At 41.1% G+C, this 16,355-nt stretch overlaps 1 protein-coding gene across 9 annotated transcripts in view; it reads left to right on the top strand.

The window, feature by feature from the left end:
* Positions 1–16,355, top strand: part of Rbms3 (RNA binding motif single stranded interacting protein 3) — a 982,465-nt gene that overhangs the window by 845,746 nt on the left and 120,364 nt on the right. For 5 of the 9 annotated variants that reach the window (XM_008846470.3, XM_017801456.2, XM_017801455.2 and 2 more), the window contains exons 9-10: positions 7,183–7,279; positions 9,970–10,020. In XM_008846470.3, the coding sequence (XP_008844692.2) occupies positions 7,183–7,279; positions 9,970–10,020 (148 nt within the window). The remainder of the gene's footprint in view (positions 1–7,182; positions 7,280–9,969; positions 10,021–16,355) is intronic. The other 4 variants (XM_029570082.1, XM_029570085.1, XM_029570084.1 and 1 more) reach the window with 1 other exon arrangement.

The following is a 16,355-nucleotide window of genomic DNA, read 5'->3' as shown; positions in this document are numbered from 1 at the left end:
GGTGTGACACTTGGTACATTGCCCATGTGTGCATGGCTATAAAGTAATGCATTGGAGTATGGCCAAAACTAATTGGCCTCAGTGGCTTATAAAAATGATAAATAATGAAATGGAAGTGGACATCATGTTTGTTGGGGGGCTGTGGTAGGGGGTCTGGGAGGAGTTGCAGCAGGGGAAAGGGAGGAAGTTCTGATCTTAATACACTGCACACATGCATGAAATTGCCAACAAATGACATGGTCAGAGTCCCATAACTTCCAGATGCATTTAACACTACCAAACAGGAATCAAGATTTCATTTAGCTTGAGTGTATTTGCCAGTGTAACTGGGTCATGGAAGACTATGCTGTTTGCATTTAGCCAGTGGGTATATGTCCATTCTGTCATATGCCTGAGTCCATCCAGGTCACCACTTAAAAAATTAGTTCAGAGTCACTTCTACCAAGACTTTGAGGTTAAAGTGTTGGAGTCAGAACGGAGAAGGAAACCTGCACACTTTCTTTTTGACCGTAAGTCAGCCCAGTAGAATAAAAACGCTCATTCTTCTCTCAGTGCTCAGCAAAACTCTAGAACCCATTATTGCCATCACCCTGTTGTTTTTACAGCAGTCCAGTATGAAATTTCATCACTTTCAAATATGAGTGAGGGAGAGGGGAAATAATCCCTCCTGTATTCCAAAGCACATCTTTCCATGCCCTTTTCCCCGAGATGTGCTGTGTAAAAGCATCTTGGATTGCTTTGAGTAAAATGTATTCTCTGGGAGGCGGAAAATAGAGCATTCACTATAGTGGTGCTTTGCCAGCTGTTTTATATGGGCATTTGATATTAAGTGATACTGGAGCCTTATCTCATTACACTGGGATAGGAATGAATGGAAATGATATGTTGGTATTTCTGTAAAAATGACCAAAAACTTATTAATCTTATGCTATTGTGTTACCCCAAGCACAGTATTCATGGCTCCAAATCCAGCAATATTGCCTGTGGTCATGAAACACAAACCCATGCTGTTTATTTCAGTGTGCAAATAGGATTTTGTATGTTTTTTATAGTAAAAAACATTCTACCCTGGGGTTATTGATATATTCATGTTATTTTTATTGTCAGTGAAATAAGATTTCTGTGTATTACTCCTGAGTGCAAATCCCCTGGAGATGGCTTTTCTTTAGGCAAACTGATATCCCATTAGTGACCTACACTTTCATTTTCTTGGATGGAGGGAGCATCCAAGATGCTTCTGCCTTTAATGCCAGAAAACACAGGAAATGGATTACTCTTTAAAAACTAGAAAGTCTTGGACTGGGAGGTGGATCAGTGGGAAAGGGGCATGCAGTAGAAGAGCGAGGTCCTGAGTTGAGATCCCATGTAAAGCTGGATGTGGTATTGGCTGGCCAACGTAGCAAAGCGAGAGGCCTTGTCTCATAAACAAGGTGGAAAGTGAGGCTCAACATTAAGGCTGTTCTCTGACTTTCACACATGGTGTTCATCATGGCAGACACACACTTGTATGCACACATGAATGTGCACATACATACACATACATATACACCATAGACACCCATATATACCTGTAAATATGTGTCTACGTATATGCATAGTTATGTGTAAACATACATAAAGTTTTTCAAAGGACAATCTAGAGTTCTATGGCTTGTACTACGTTTTCTCTAGACCCTTTGTCATTGGGTATTTTGTTTTATGTGAGACTGTTCCAGATAAAACTCCACCACATTCCCACACCAGGGCTTTTAATGTCAGCACCACCAACATTTCAGTTCAGATGACTTGTGGATTAGGAACTGCCTCTGTGTACTACAGGATAGTTTACAGCATCCCAGAATTTTCCAGAAAGATGCCAGTAGCATTGGGTTACAACAACCAGAAATATTTCCAGATACTCTCAATTGGCACTTGGGATGCAAAACTGATTCTGGTTTAGCTGGTTATACCGAGCTAAGGACAAATTGAGTCTTTATCATATAATATGAATCTTGGCTAAAAAGCAAATACAACCCTTAAGGGGCGAGAGAGATGGCTCTAGTTAAGACAGCTTCATGGTCTTCCTTCTAGAAGGCCCAATTCTGTTGTCAGCACCCACAGCAAGTATCTCAGAACCATCTGTAACTCCAGTTCCAGAGGATTTGACACCCTTTTCTGGGCTCCAGGGGCATGTGCACTCACACGTTCACATACACTCTCACATACGCACATAAACACACAATTCAAAATAAAATAACTCTTTAAAAATACCTCTTAAGAAAGTAAGCTATATTCGGGAAAATAATTTTCCGAGCTACTCATTCCCAGCGTCCTGTAACATTACCTGCAATTCATGATGCATGTATTACCAGATTTTAAAAATCATAAAGGCACTTGATTGGAATAACTTTTTATGATGTCTAAAAGTTCGTTTGTTTTTCTCTTTGCTGCTCATTTCTGCTTGAAGTATTTATTTGGATTTATTTTTATCTGTTTTACTGTGTGTTTATGTGGAAGTCTTGGGGTTTGCTTTTGTTTTTTGCATGAGTGTACATATTCATGTGTGCGCAGGTATGTGTGTTTGGGGTGCATGTACCTGTGAGTGTGTTTGTGTGTGTGTGTGTGTGTGTGTGTGTGTGTGTGTGTACCAGAGTTCAACCTCAGGTGTCACTTCTCACACACCACCCAGTGTGGCTTTTGACACAGGGTCTCTCACTGACCAGGCTCTCACCAAGTAGGTTAGGCTGGCTGGCCAGGGAGTCCCAGAGATTCACATGTCTCTGCCTCCTCAGTGCTGGGATTCCAGGTGCACTCTACCACACCTGGCTTTTCTTACATGGGTTCTTGGTTCCAAATCAGGTCCTCAAGCTGGAAAGGCAAGCTCAGACTGAGTCATCTCCTCAGCCCCAAAGCATTTGTAAAACACGGTATGGATGTGTGACAAAGGCAAAACAAACCCCGGAGAGGGAGAAACCCACTGCGATACTTCAGAGACACTGCATCTCCCTTGGATGTGGTTCTTCTAAGCCTAAGAAGCCTCTCTTGGCATGGACTAAGCAAGGGACTTCAGCAAATTCATGTTTGGGCTTGAGAAGAGTTTATTGTAGGATCACAGAATTAGGAGATTAAGATGCACTGCTCTGTCCACCCTTCCCAGTATGTATTCTGTTCTAAATGACTCTGACTTAAATGGTAGTTTCAGAACACGCTGAGAAGTACAAAGTGTCATTCATGTTTGATGGATAGGATTAGAGCAGATATAACAAAAATGCATTAAATTTCCCTCCAAGGGTTCCTTTTGTGAGTATCCGTTTACTCGACTGGTTTCTTTATATTTCTGGTCTTTGCATTCCCTATAGAATTTCTGTAAGCGCTGCCTGTCAATCCAGTTTTTATTGCTTTCATTTTTAATACTCCAATTGGAACATTTTGCAGAATAGACCAGCCATGCTAAAATATGACACGTGGTTTCTCTGTCAGTCTAAGAGACTGAGCGTGGACTTGTACCACAAATTAAACCAGCATATGGGGTGTGGGAAGGACTTTGTTGAGTGGTCCTGCGTGCCTGTCATGTCCTTATGATCCCTGAGTAAGTCTTCATGCACTCTGCTTCATAAACAAGATCTGTCAAAGAATTAAAAGGGATTATCAAATGCTAATCATGATTTTTATAGAAAAGAGTTTATCTATTACTAATGCCCTTGCAATCACAGAATGCAGACATTACTTAAACTTCCCCCAGACACCAATGCATGGTGCTGGGTTCCCTCTTTGGGCTCTCATCTTGAGCTTCTAGCCTGGTTGTGGGACCTATCTTTCATGGTCCCATTCTGACATTGGCTCTGCATTCACTCATCCATTCACCCAGTAAATACTTAGTAATTCACTACTATACCTCAGGGTCTCTCCTAGGCAACAAAGCTTTTATGAACTAAAGCTTCATCCAATTGACATTCTAAAGAGAAAAATAATCATTACGCATACTACATATTTCAATTTGGACTTCCATAGAAAATTACAATGACTGATGGTCCTAACAGAAGTTTATCACCTCACAAATTCTGAAGGCTAGAAGTTGAAGATCAAGGAAATAGTTTGACTCCTGTGAGGGTACCTTTACTGTCTCCTGAGATGGCTTTCCTTTTGTTTGTATGAGGGGACCATAGAAAAAAATAAGCTCTCAGGTATGTGTTATTCATTAAAATCACAAATTCTGCTTAACCAATGACCTGCTTTTATGTCATTTAACTTCAATTCCTTCTATAGAGGAATATCCCAATGCAATCACACCAGCAGTTAAGATTTCAGCTTATGAACTGCAGAAGTGGGGAGGGGGCACATTCAACACTTTCATAGCATATATATTAGTTACTTTTCTGTTACTGTGATAGAAATATCATAACCAAGGGAACTTGTAAAAGGATAAGTGTATTTAGCTTGTGGTTCTAACCGGGCAAGAGTCCATCATGGCAGGGTGGCATGGTGGCAGAGGTGGCTGGAGTAGGAGCAGAAGCTAAGTTCTCATATCTTCACAAAGGCACAGGAAGCAGAGAGTGATTGGAGATCTGGCAAGGCTTAAGAACTCTCTAAGCCTGGCCCCAGTAACATGCTTCCTCCAGCATGACTTTCTAAGACCTCACATAACAGAGCCACCAACTGGTGGCAACATGTCCAAATACTTGAAGCTTGTGGGGGACATTCTCATTCAAACCACCACAGCATATAGAAATACATTTTTTTTGAAAACTTCATGCTGCCTTAAATACTTATGAGAACTAAGGAAAAAGAAATAGAGAAAAATAGGGACCAAGATAATAGTTGCTATTTTAGGTGTGAGTACTCTACAGGTGTGATGGTTGAGGGAGAACAAAGGGGCACTCCGGCAGACACTGAGGCCATGTTCTGGATAGAGATTGCTGCACACTGAACTGCTAGATGGGAACTAGAATAATAGCAACATGGGAGAGAAGGATGTTAGTGTTCCTACGTCCTGGGTGTGGGGCCAGTGAGGTAGGAAAATCAGGCAAAGAAGTTGGTGGAAGCCTGATTGCCTGGCCAGTGTGGAGAGTTTGAATTCTGCTGTTGTTGCAGTGGGAAGCCTTGATGAGCTTTAAGGCAGATGAAGATGTATGGAAGGCACCATTTGAGAGACTAAATGGAGAAGCTTGTAGCACTGTTTCTTAATCACATCCATCTTTCTTGTAGTACATATAGTAAGTGCTCAGTAAACTTTTTATTCTGGGAAAGAATTCAAGTGTATTGATGAAAAACAAGATTTCTAAAGCAAAGAAAAAAATGTGTCTAGATGGGTATAATTTAAATGCAATAATCTGAAATTCTGTGATTGGCTTTAAAATTTTTGTATTATATCACCATAGCACAGATTTATATGCAATCATCAATTGCAGAGAACACAGAGTAGTTTCTACATGATCCTAACAAGTGTCCTTTCTTTCATCGTAACACAATGAAATAGCTTCAGAAGTTAGAGCTATTGCTTACAATGTTGAAACACGAAAGTACTTTGAGAAAATATCTTCATTTTTTTAGGGAAAAGTATTTTTTCATTTTCTCTTCTTGAACAAAATTTTAATTCTTTCCAATATAGCCAAAAGCTCATACCCCTGGCAGTACCATCCAATGCTTGAATTTCTTCTAATTCTTAGTTTAAAAATCTGTTCACAAATGAGCTATGCAATTTCATCACCTTTTTTTTACTTCAAACTCTCTTTACAAAATTTATTATTTTATTTTAATTTTAATTGATTTATATTTATTTTATGTATATGAGTGCTTTGTCTGCATATATGTAAGTGCACTCATGATGTGCAATGCCCATGGAGGCCGGAAGACGGTGTCAGATTCCCTGAAACTGCAGTTACTGATGGCTGTTAGCTTCCATGTGGGTGCTAAAACCTAAACCTGGGTATTTTGCAAGAGCAGTTAGTGCTTTTAACCTCTGAGGCTCTTTCCCAAAACTGAATAGTACAGAACCAACGTTTCCTCAATGATCTTCATCTGTGACACCAGCTCCGACTTCTGTGGGCTGTTTTACAGCCAAGCTTGAACTTGGAACTGTCTGTTTTTACAACAACTCCATAGTATTGAATAATCGCAGGCACAGTGCAGGTCTAGGTTAGAGTCCTTCACCTATGCAGACCCCTGGGTAGGTTCAATGTGTTTGCTCTGAGAGCAGTAAAAGCACAGCTATGTGTCACAGTCCTCACCAGGCCAGCCTGCTTGCTGTAGGAGCCCATGGTTATCTCTTCAGAGCAGGGCCTGACTAGCACCTAGAACCTTTTAAAGTAGAATGATGGATTTTGTGTAAGTCACGAGGTGTCTTTACAAATGACAATTTGGAGGTGCTTAAGAGATGGCTTACTATTAAAAATCACTTGCTGCTCTTGCAGAGGACCTGGTGTTTGGTTCCCAGCACCTACTCTTCAACTCACAAGCACCTGTAACTCCAGTTCCATGGGATCTGACTCTCTCGTATGGCCTCTGTGGACACTGCATGCATGTGGTACACAAACATATATGCAAGCAAACACTCTAAATTTAAAATAAACACATATATTAAAAAAATAAAATTAAATATTTATTTTACAAGACAGTTTGGAGCTGGATATGATGGCATGCACAGGTAATTCTCAAAGTTGGAAGGCAGAGGCAGGACAATGTCCATGAGTTCAAGGCAGGTCTAGGCTCTACAGTGAGACACAAGCTGTTCTCTTCTCTTCCCATGAAGAAAGTATTCTCTGCACAAGGCATGGACCCTAGCACAAAATATCTAGAGCCTTCTAGGAATGAAGTTTTATTTCCTGAATAGATGCAGTCCCTGTCAGTATACCACTGGCCATCTCTGGAAAACTTGTCACGTTTTTTTAATGACTGTTCTTTCAGAAACCTTCTGGGCAGCATCAGCTTTTGCGAAGGATGAACATTTTGGCTTTTCCTCTCCTATTGGTTGTCAGCAGTATTACGGCCCCTGGCATAAGAGAGCTTTCGGCAGCTGCTTTTTCACAATGACGCGAGTGGTCATTTTTTAGGCTGTTTTGTGTCTGTTTGTGGAATCAGATACCAAGAGCTGAGACAAAAGCACAAGGGTACAACTCCTTCCCAGAGCTTTGTGGTGCTGGATTTTAGAGGCCAGGCATGCAGCACCTACATGAACATTCTTTTTCTGTTGTTTTCTGTTTGCAGATTTTATTCTTCACCGTACAGTCTCGCAACCAACCGCATGATCCCACAGACATCTATCACGCCATTCATTGCTGCCTCCCCTGTCTCCACATACCAGGTACGTCTGATTCACTGCACTTTGGGAGAGCTGTTCCTTGCCAGTGATATGCTACTGAGAGGCAAAGGGGACGTGGTAGAGTTGAAAAAAAATACCTCCTACATGGTAGTAACATCTTAATGTGATGCTGTAGTTACAAATCAGCCTAGAGTTTCCTAGGCTGATTTGTATTAATATACTGAATAATGAAATCCAGCATGCTTTGGATTTTTCCTACCAATATCCACACAGCTCCTTCAACATGGGAAATGATTCTTTTCATTTTTGACTGCTTTGGTTGTTCACATTCCTTACTGGGTCTTTTCCAATAAGCACCCTCCTAGAGAGTCCTTCTCCTTCTAGAGCATTCTGATGTTATTATTTCATTTTTGTTGCAGTTGTCCTGGCAAAGATATATGGATAGATGTTGACTAGACTTCCTCATAGGGAAGGTGATCAAAGTGGTAAAAAGTTTTCTTTTGGCCTGATCTTCACCTCCTTCTCATTCCCAGAACAATCAGAAGACTTTAGGGGTCCTGCATGTTGAAATACAGGGGCCCCATGAGACTCACTGTGTGTCCTAACCCAAGTGTTGTAACCTCTTTTCTCCAAAACCATGTGTGGACTGAAATAGTCACACTTCTCCCTCAAAACAACTCCTGATCCTGCTCTTGTGAGTTACTTACCAGCTACATGATACCCCTCCTTCTTCTGTACCTAATATGGCTCTTTTTAAGTCTTCTAATTCTAGTTAGAAACTGCCTATACATATGAAATATAGAATTTAGTATCTTTAAAAAAGATGGAGAGAGATTTAGAAAGAGAACGCGCAAGTGTGTGCATGAATGGACCTCTCTCCAGTTGACAAAAGGCATGTGGGCAGATGTTTCCAAACGGGCAGAGTGCTCTCATATTGTGACAGTCCCCTGGTTCACTTTATACTTTGTTCAAGATACTCAGTCTGTGAGAACATCAAACTTGAAGACGCTATGCATTTTTCCCTTAACTACTGATTCCCCTATGAGCATATAATTTTCATTCATTTTCTGCACTGTAACTCTTGAAAAAATATCCATAATTTTTTTATATAAATTTCACTAGGGGGTCCTAGAGTAGCTGACTTCTTAACTGCCTTTCTTGGGACCCATGAGGTTGTGTGCAGGTGCGTTTAAGTCTGGTTTGTCCCTCAGGCCTCTATGTGTATGTGTTCTTGTGTGTGTGTGTGTGTGTGTGTGTGTTTGTTCTTTTTTCAAATCTTGGCTCCTGCTTGAGCCAAGACCACCCACTGAGCCACAGAATGGAATACTTTGGTGATGTGAATAAAATATCCACAGAAAAGTCATTTTCCTAGGGCGGGCTCATACATGAAATTTAACTTTAACTCCCTCTTTCAAATGAGAGATTAAAGTAATTTCCCATGTTGTTGATTCTTACATTGTACCACTTTAAAAAAATCCAAAGTATATTGGCAATTTTGTTGGTGAGAGTATATTTCAAAACAAATTCTTCCCAGCTCTCTGTGTGACGATCGACTCACAAAAACTTGTCTTTCTTATCCAGCTGACACATGATATATTTAAAAAAGAGTTACTGGCTGACATACATACTTTTTTTCATGACACCAGTTGTTATAATGGAGAAGAGCATCACAAATATGTTTAGCTTGACTTTAACCTAAAACTTCCCTCCAAATTTTATGCTTTGTTTCTTTATTTCTGACATGGATATTGCTGCTTAGACAGGTCTAAGATGGGCTCACCTGAGCATACAAAGTTGCAATTGCTGTTAACAGAGCAAGTAAGTTTTAGTAACCCTTGCTTCTGTTGGTATTTTCCTGGATATTGCTGGGAGCCGAACTGCAAATAGATTCTGAAGCTTTTTAAGACTTCAGTCTCCTCTAACTTCAAGATAAGTTTTCAGGATTCAGCCTCTAGGGCTGGAGAACAGGCTTAGTAAAGTTCTGGCAAGACCTGAGATTGATACACAGAATCCACAGAAAACAAAACAACCAGGAGCAGTTAGCACATGCTTATAATCCCAGGACTGGGGAGGCAGAGACAGTGGATTCCTGGAGCTCACTGACCTGCTAGCCTAGCATGCATGGCAAGTTCCAGGCCAGTGAGAAACCCTGCCTCAAAACAACATGGCACCCGATGAATGACAACTTGGGTCTCAGGTTGTCCTTCTGGCTTCCACAGTCACACACAAAGGTACACACACACACACACACGCACACATGCACACTCATACATATACACACATGCTTACATACACATGAATGTACATGCATACATATATCCATATGCATACTTACAGGTACACATAGAAACATACAAGCACATGCACGCACACATAGACACATGCATATATGCATATACGCACTCGTGCACACATGCACACCAACAAACACACATGGACACGTGAACACACACTCATGTGCATGCACATACATGTAGACAGACACGTGCTCTCAGCCTGATCTGCATGGTACTGCCACTGGCCACTGAAATAGAAGTTTCTTTTAAATTTCCCTGAGTTTCAGAGACCATATTAATCAGGGCTGCAAAGTCCCAATCCTTGGTCTTGAGTACTGAGTAGCTGCAAAGTCCAGTGGACTCTGCTTTCCTATGACCTACTGTGACATCACCCAACAGAAGAACCCAGTTCCCTCTGTGATTGCTCTGTGCTAATGAATGCTGTTTAATGCATAGGTCCAGAGTACTTCATGGACGCCTCATCTGCCATACGTTATGCAACCAACAGTAAGTGTTCTCAGTCACCTGAGGCTAAATATTTCTTTTATCCAAGTGCAAGCTTTTGTAATGTATAGTGGCTTTAGGGTAGAGCTTCACATGTGTGCCAGAACTCTTCCAAGCAGCTGTATCTCCAGAGACAAAACAGTCCCCAAACAAGACATGGAAGTATGTGTGATACACGCTGGAGATGGGGATGGAGATGATGTTGGTATCGGCTTCAGGAAGTCAGAACTCTGGAAAATTAAGTTCACAGCAGGAGAAAACGCTTTCTGTATTTGCTTTCTTCCTGTAATGATTTCTTCACTCCGGACATGATCTCTTGGTCTCTGGGATCAATTTGGAGCATGGTGGCCACACACCCACTCATAGAAATGTATTTGTAAAGCAAAGGTCGTTACAGACAGAGATGATAGTGCCCAGACAACACTGTTTGCAGTTTTGGTGTTAATGACTAATAGCCATTCTATTGTTTGGTGAAAAAATGTCTTCCAATATATGTGAAGTGTTTTCTACTGCTAGAATTCCCATTCGTGGTATATTACCTCAGGGCCCAGTGAGAACTCTGATGTTTTGCATTGGGATCTAGAATGAAAGCAAAGGGTTCCTTTGAACTTTGTCTTGCAAGTTTTCTAGCTCAATAGGAAATGGTGAGAGAAAGTCAGGGAGTAAATGAGAAAGAAAGAGAAACAGAGAAAGGGAGAGATTTCAGTAGCAACACACTTATGAGAGAGTGTGGGGCAGAGGAAAAGTCCAAGACAGAAAGGCGTGTTGGCGAACAGCCAACATCTATACCTTTATTTCCTTCTCTGTCACTCAGTACTTTGGGGGGAGGGGGCAAGAGAAAGCATACATGCATGTAAAGAATGTAAAATCTGATCTGTTATATGTCACGAGCATTATCTTCATTCTAGAACGTGTCAGTGGGACACAGAGGGAGCACTGTTCCATGTTAATCTTTTTAGATACTAAATTTACATAAAGTAGCCCATAGAAAAGGGAACTAAATGAAGGCACACATACACACATGCACATTCAGAGACACACATAGACACACATACAGAGACATGCACACATACAAACAGACATCCATACATAGACACAGGCCCACACATACAGACATACATAGACCCACACAGACACATATACAAAATTATTCCTTCTACAAACACATAAATTATTTAAATGTGTTTAAAATTGTAAATGATAAAATTATTGATTATACACCTATAAAATCTTTTAGTTTATTCATAAAAAATAAGTGAAATTATTTATTATACACACAAATATATTTTCTGGACTCGAGATCAGAGAATCTGTTTTTCCAAATTTGAACATTTTCATTTTTAAAAAAAAAAATGAACTTTCCATATTGCCTCTAATTTCATCTGATCTGTGTTCTATAAATGATATCAGTATGTCTAATATACAATGACATATCCAGGCTCTTCTGTCCAAGTCATGAGGTCAAATTCAGCACAGACTGCCAAAGCAACATATGGCCCAGCACAGACAGAGCAGGCACAGGAAGTGCACAGAACTGCCAAATTCTAGAGAGGAAACTCTAGAAGGAGCCAGCCACCCTCTTAAAGAAAGTCATGTGTTCACTTTTAGAACAATAGCGCTGTTGGTCCTCTGCCTGGCACCATCCCTTTGTGGCCAAAAGCGATTCACATGTGGAAAAACCTGAATATTTTGCCGGATATTGCAGCATGTGAGATTCCCTAGTGCCTTCTTGAGCTTTGAAGAAAAGGGAAAATAGTTGTCTAGATCCAGTTTTCAACTGTCGCTAAGAACTATAGCAAAGGCTTTCAGCTTCCTCCTCCTCCACCCCAGCACACAGTCAACCCTGTGTTTGCATGTGCATTTATAACACACCTTCCTCAAGCAATAGGTATGTGTGTGTGCGTGTGTGTGTGTGTGTGTGTGTGAATTTGTCTCCTTGGATTTTGCTAGCTGTGGCTTCTGTTTATGATACCATTTCACTTCCCATGACTGAATTATGCATCATGGTTGGGCTTAGACCTCTAAGGTTCAAATGTGAGGTCCATGGCTAGAGCAGTTTCCTAGACAGAGAAGTGCCTAGACCACCCACGCTTTGTTTCCTGAGCTTGGAAAAATGAGCTAAACGGTGTCATGGAAACGCTGATTTTATGCTGTTAGCCTTTGGCCCCTGACCATCTTGCTGATTGCCTATATTGTACAAGAAACTTTACCAACTGGCCTGAGGGTCATCATCAAACCCCAAATGGGAGTTGCAGGGATCATTCTCTGTGACACTAAAATATAAATATACTTCAGTTATCTAAGGCCAAGAAACATTAACAACTGGATCTGGCAAGACTGAGCACACTGATGTCTCATAGTGTAAATTCTTGACTTGGTTTGTTGAGTTAGGAAATATGTCTAGTTTATGGGGAGCTGGAAAACTTAAGACTTCTCATCTTCACATGAACATGGTAATACATAAGTGATTGTGTGTTTTAGAAAAATGAATTTAAGTATCAACAACTCTGAAAACAGTTCCTGGCAAATAGAAAAAAAAAAAGGATTATTACTGAGTAAATAAATAAATGTCTACTTAGGCTTTAATTAAGTTCATTTGTAGAAAATGAGGCCTGGTATATAAACAAATCTGAGAATAACATGAATCATCCATTTCTAATACATTTAGTAACTAACTTACTTTGCCAGTAAGTTCAGGGAAGATAAAAGTTAGCCATAAATAAGTCAATTTACTTATACTATCACTTAATGACTTATTAAACAATTTAACACCTATTTTTTTTTATTTTTATTTTGTTAGGGACTCCCTGTAGCCCCAGCTGGCCTGAAACTCACTATGTAGACCAGGCTGGCCTTGATCTCCCAGAGATCTGCCTGCCTCTGCCTTAAGAGTGCCGGGATGAAAAGAATGCACTACCATGCTCAGCTCCAACACCTAACTCTTAAAGGCAACAACCATTGGGTACATCTTTTATCCTTAACAGGAGCCTGCTATATAAGTATATCCACAGTGTCAATATTCACATCTCAAATCTACCACTGTAATTTATTTTAAACATTCCTCCTAGTCAGCATTAACTGTCAACTTGACACAGTCTAGAGTCATTTAAAAAAGGAGTCTCAATTGAGTAATTTTCTTTATCAGGTTGACCTGTGGGCATGTCTGTGAGGGACTGTCTTGATTGATAGTTGATGAAGGAGGGCCTAGCCCCCATGGGTGAAATCATCCCTAAGCAGATGGTCCTGGGCTGTACAAGGAAGCTAACTAAGCATTAACTGGAACAAACCAGAGAGTGAGCCAGCTGGCAATGTTCTCCATGATTTCTGCTCCAGGTTCCTGCCTGGAGTTCCTGCTCTGACTTCACTCAGTGATGGACTGTGACCAGGAAGTAAGATGAAATAAACTCTTTTCTCCCCTAAGTTGCTTTGGGTCTTGCTGTTTGTCTCAGCCACAGAAAGGAAACTAGAACATTTCCTATGACATGCAGTCCCCATCTTTATACAACCTTGTGTGTGACTCACTGTTAGTGGTAGCTTCTCACATTGTCATGCACATGTGCTGACTAAGTGGGAGCCAGCTGCCTCACTCCAAACAGAAGTCCTTCAGCTTCCCTCTCCGGCTTAGCTCAGAGGGCTCTCAAACAGAGAAGACAAAACAGTGAAATCATGAAGTATTAAAGCAGAGCCCAGTGCCGGGAGTCTTTTTGTCAGAGTGCATGAATGGCTAAACTGGAACAGTAGCAATTGGTAAGTGAGAAGTGAAATCTGTATGGAAAAGGGAAGGGAACACTGAATGAGAAAAAAAAGACTCACAAACACACAGCTGTCTCGTTGCACTTCTCTACCACCTGACAAGAAGAAATTTAAGGCAGGAAGGCTTTTTCAGGCTCATGGTTTAAGGAGATATCATCTGTCAGGTGAGGAAATCCTGGCACCAAGGGCAGCTCTTAGGTGTGGAGGGAGCAGGACCAGGCTTGCTCACATCTTACCAAACCAGAAAGCAGAGCTGGGTGAAATGTGGCTGCTCAGCTGGCTTTCGTCTTTTCTCCTTTTCATTCGGTCTGGAGCAGCTTGCCATGAGCTGGTGCTGCACATATTTAGGATGGGTCTTCCTCCCCCCTCTAGGTAATTCTCTCTGGAAACATCCTCACAAGCTCTCAAAGGTGTACCTCAGCTAGTTCTAGGCATGTCTTAACCCAGTCAGCGTGGCAATCAAAAGTGATGCTCACAGCAGCTTGACATTCCCGCTTGCGTCCTTCTTCAGAGATTTGATTTTCTTCTTTTTTCTCTTTTCTTAATTTTTAAAAATATTTTATTGAATTTTTGAGCATTTTAACTATCTTTATACCCCCTTCCCCCTTGACCGCCCCCCACCCATACCCTCCCCAGTGGAATTCATACATTCTGTTATTTGTGTTAAGGCCTAGCCTGTCAAGTTAAGTGTCCCCAATTGTCCCTCAGCACAAGTTCATCCACTGGGGTCTAGTCAGCCCACCTAGAGTCCCTCCCTTTAAGAAGATCAGCTCTTCCTCAACCAGCAGTAATCAGCTAATAATAGCTCTTCTACTCAGATTGGGGCCTGACACACATTTCCACAGTTCTATGCTGGGTTTTTGTCTCCTTGAGTTTGCATGGGTCTTGTGCATGCTGACACCATAGCTGTCGGTTCGTATGAGAAACCTGTCCCAGGAGCCTGTAGGACTTTATTTCCATATGTTCATGTTTCAACTCACTGGTTTTTACGGTTTTTCCGCCCCCTCTTCTGCAATGGTTCCTGAACCCTAGGTGGGTGGACATGAATATAGGAGACCTGTCCACGGACCCATGCTCTGTAAATATACAATATTTTCTGTGCTGATCATTGATGTGGTTTTTAGGTCTTGAAGCTGAGGTTGGACCATCAAGATTGATGGTCTCCCTTACCAGCTTCTGTAATGCTCTCCAACGCTATTGAGAACTAGCCTTCAGGGGAGATGGCTTCCAGGTCAGTTCCAGCTCCACTGCTCCAAATCCTGTGTCTGAAGTATGTCCTGTCTTCAGCGATAGGGCCTTACCTTCAAGTTCTGGGAGGCAATCCAGGGCTGTGGCAATAGCCTCTGTAATTTTGGGAATTTCTTCAACTACCCTGGCCGACAACTCAAAAGAAGGTTTCTCCTGTCTGGCACCATTTCTTGTTATGTAGCCCTCAGCTAGACACACAGATTCATGTAGAGATATTGTATGTGTAATTTTTCAGCAGGTTTTTGGATTAATACGATTCCCTCTGGGTTTTTTTTTTTATACTAGCTAGGCATTATTTATCTGTTTTCTCTCTCCCTCTCCCTGTCTTATCTTCCCTCCCCTCTATCCCCCTCTAAAGAGTTCCCATTTTCCCCATTTCTCCCTTGATAATTCCTATTTCTTATTATCCTGCCTCTCTTGAGCTCCCTCTTTCCCTTTATCCCCATAGTTCCTTGTATGTCCCTCCTTCTCCCTGTCCCATTTAACTACCCCCTTTTAACACATTTCTCCCTTAGTAACACCTATCCCTACAGTTTTTCTCTCTCTGGTTCCTTCTTTCCCTTTATCTTGCTAGGAGATTGATTTTCTAAGTAGTGTACTACAAACAACAACAACAACAACAACAACAACAAAAACCCAACTTAGTGGGGATGGAGAGATGGCTCAGCACTGACTGCTCTTGTAGAGGACCTCGATTTGATTCCCAGCACCCACACAACTGTCTGTAACTCCAGTTCCTTGGGATCTGACTCCCTCTTCTGACCTCCACTAGCATTGAACAACAGGAGTACATGTATATTCAGGCAAGACACTCATACACATAAAATAAAAAAATAAATAAAATAAAAACTTAGACAAAAGTTTCTAGGGAGGCTATAAAAATTTTGTCTCATAGGTTGTAGCCATCATTCTGATATTTGTACAGGAGATCACATCACTGCTATTGGACCCAGGCACCTCATTGGATCTTGTAGAGTGATGTCAAATCCCATTTCAGGAAATAAGATCATGTCTGTTTGGGCTTGGTTGTTATTGATTAGAAGAAACCCCAAGGAGAGTGTACTGTTACACATTTTACTGTGAGCAATTAAAAACTACTAACTTTGTCAATGGGCTTAGTTTTTCTGCTTTTCAACACCAGCCTCTCTGAGATCTCAACATTATTCTAGCAGACGAGTTAATGGATTGCATCACATACCTACTCCACAGAGCAACACATCACACAGGCAAGTCACAGGAATGCATAATGGACAATCCTGTGTTCCAGTGCATGTATATTTTGTTAACTCCATACTATTAACAATGAGAAAAAGAGAGATGGTTCCCAGGAGAAATCA

The sequence above is a fragment of the Nannospalax galili genome, unplaced genomic scaffold (assembly GCF_000622305.1).
Source record: "Nannospalax galili isolate Female #2095 unplaced genomic scaffold, S.galili_v1.0 scaffold542, whole genome shotgun sequence".
NCBI lineage: Eukaryota > Metazoa > Chordata > Mammalia > Rodentia > Spalacidae > Nannospalax > Nannospalax galili.
Note: the sequence above shows the minus strand (reverse complement) of the source record. Positions and strands in the feature narration are given on the sequence as shown.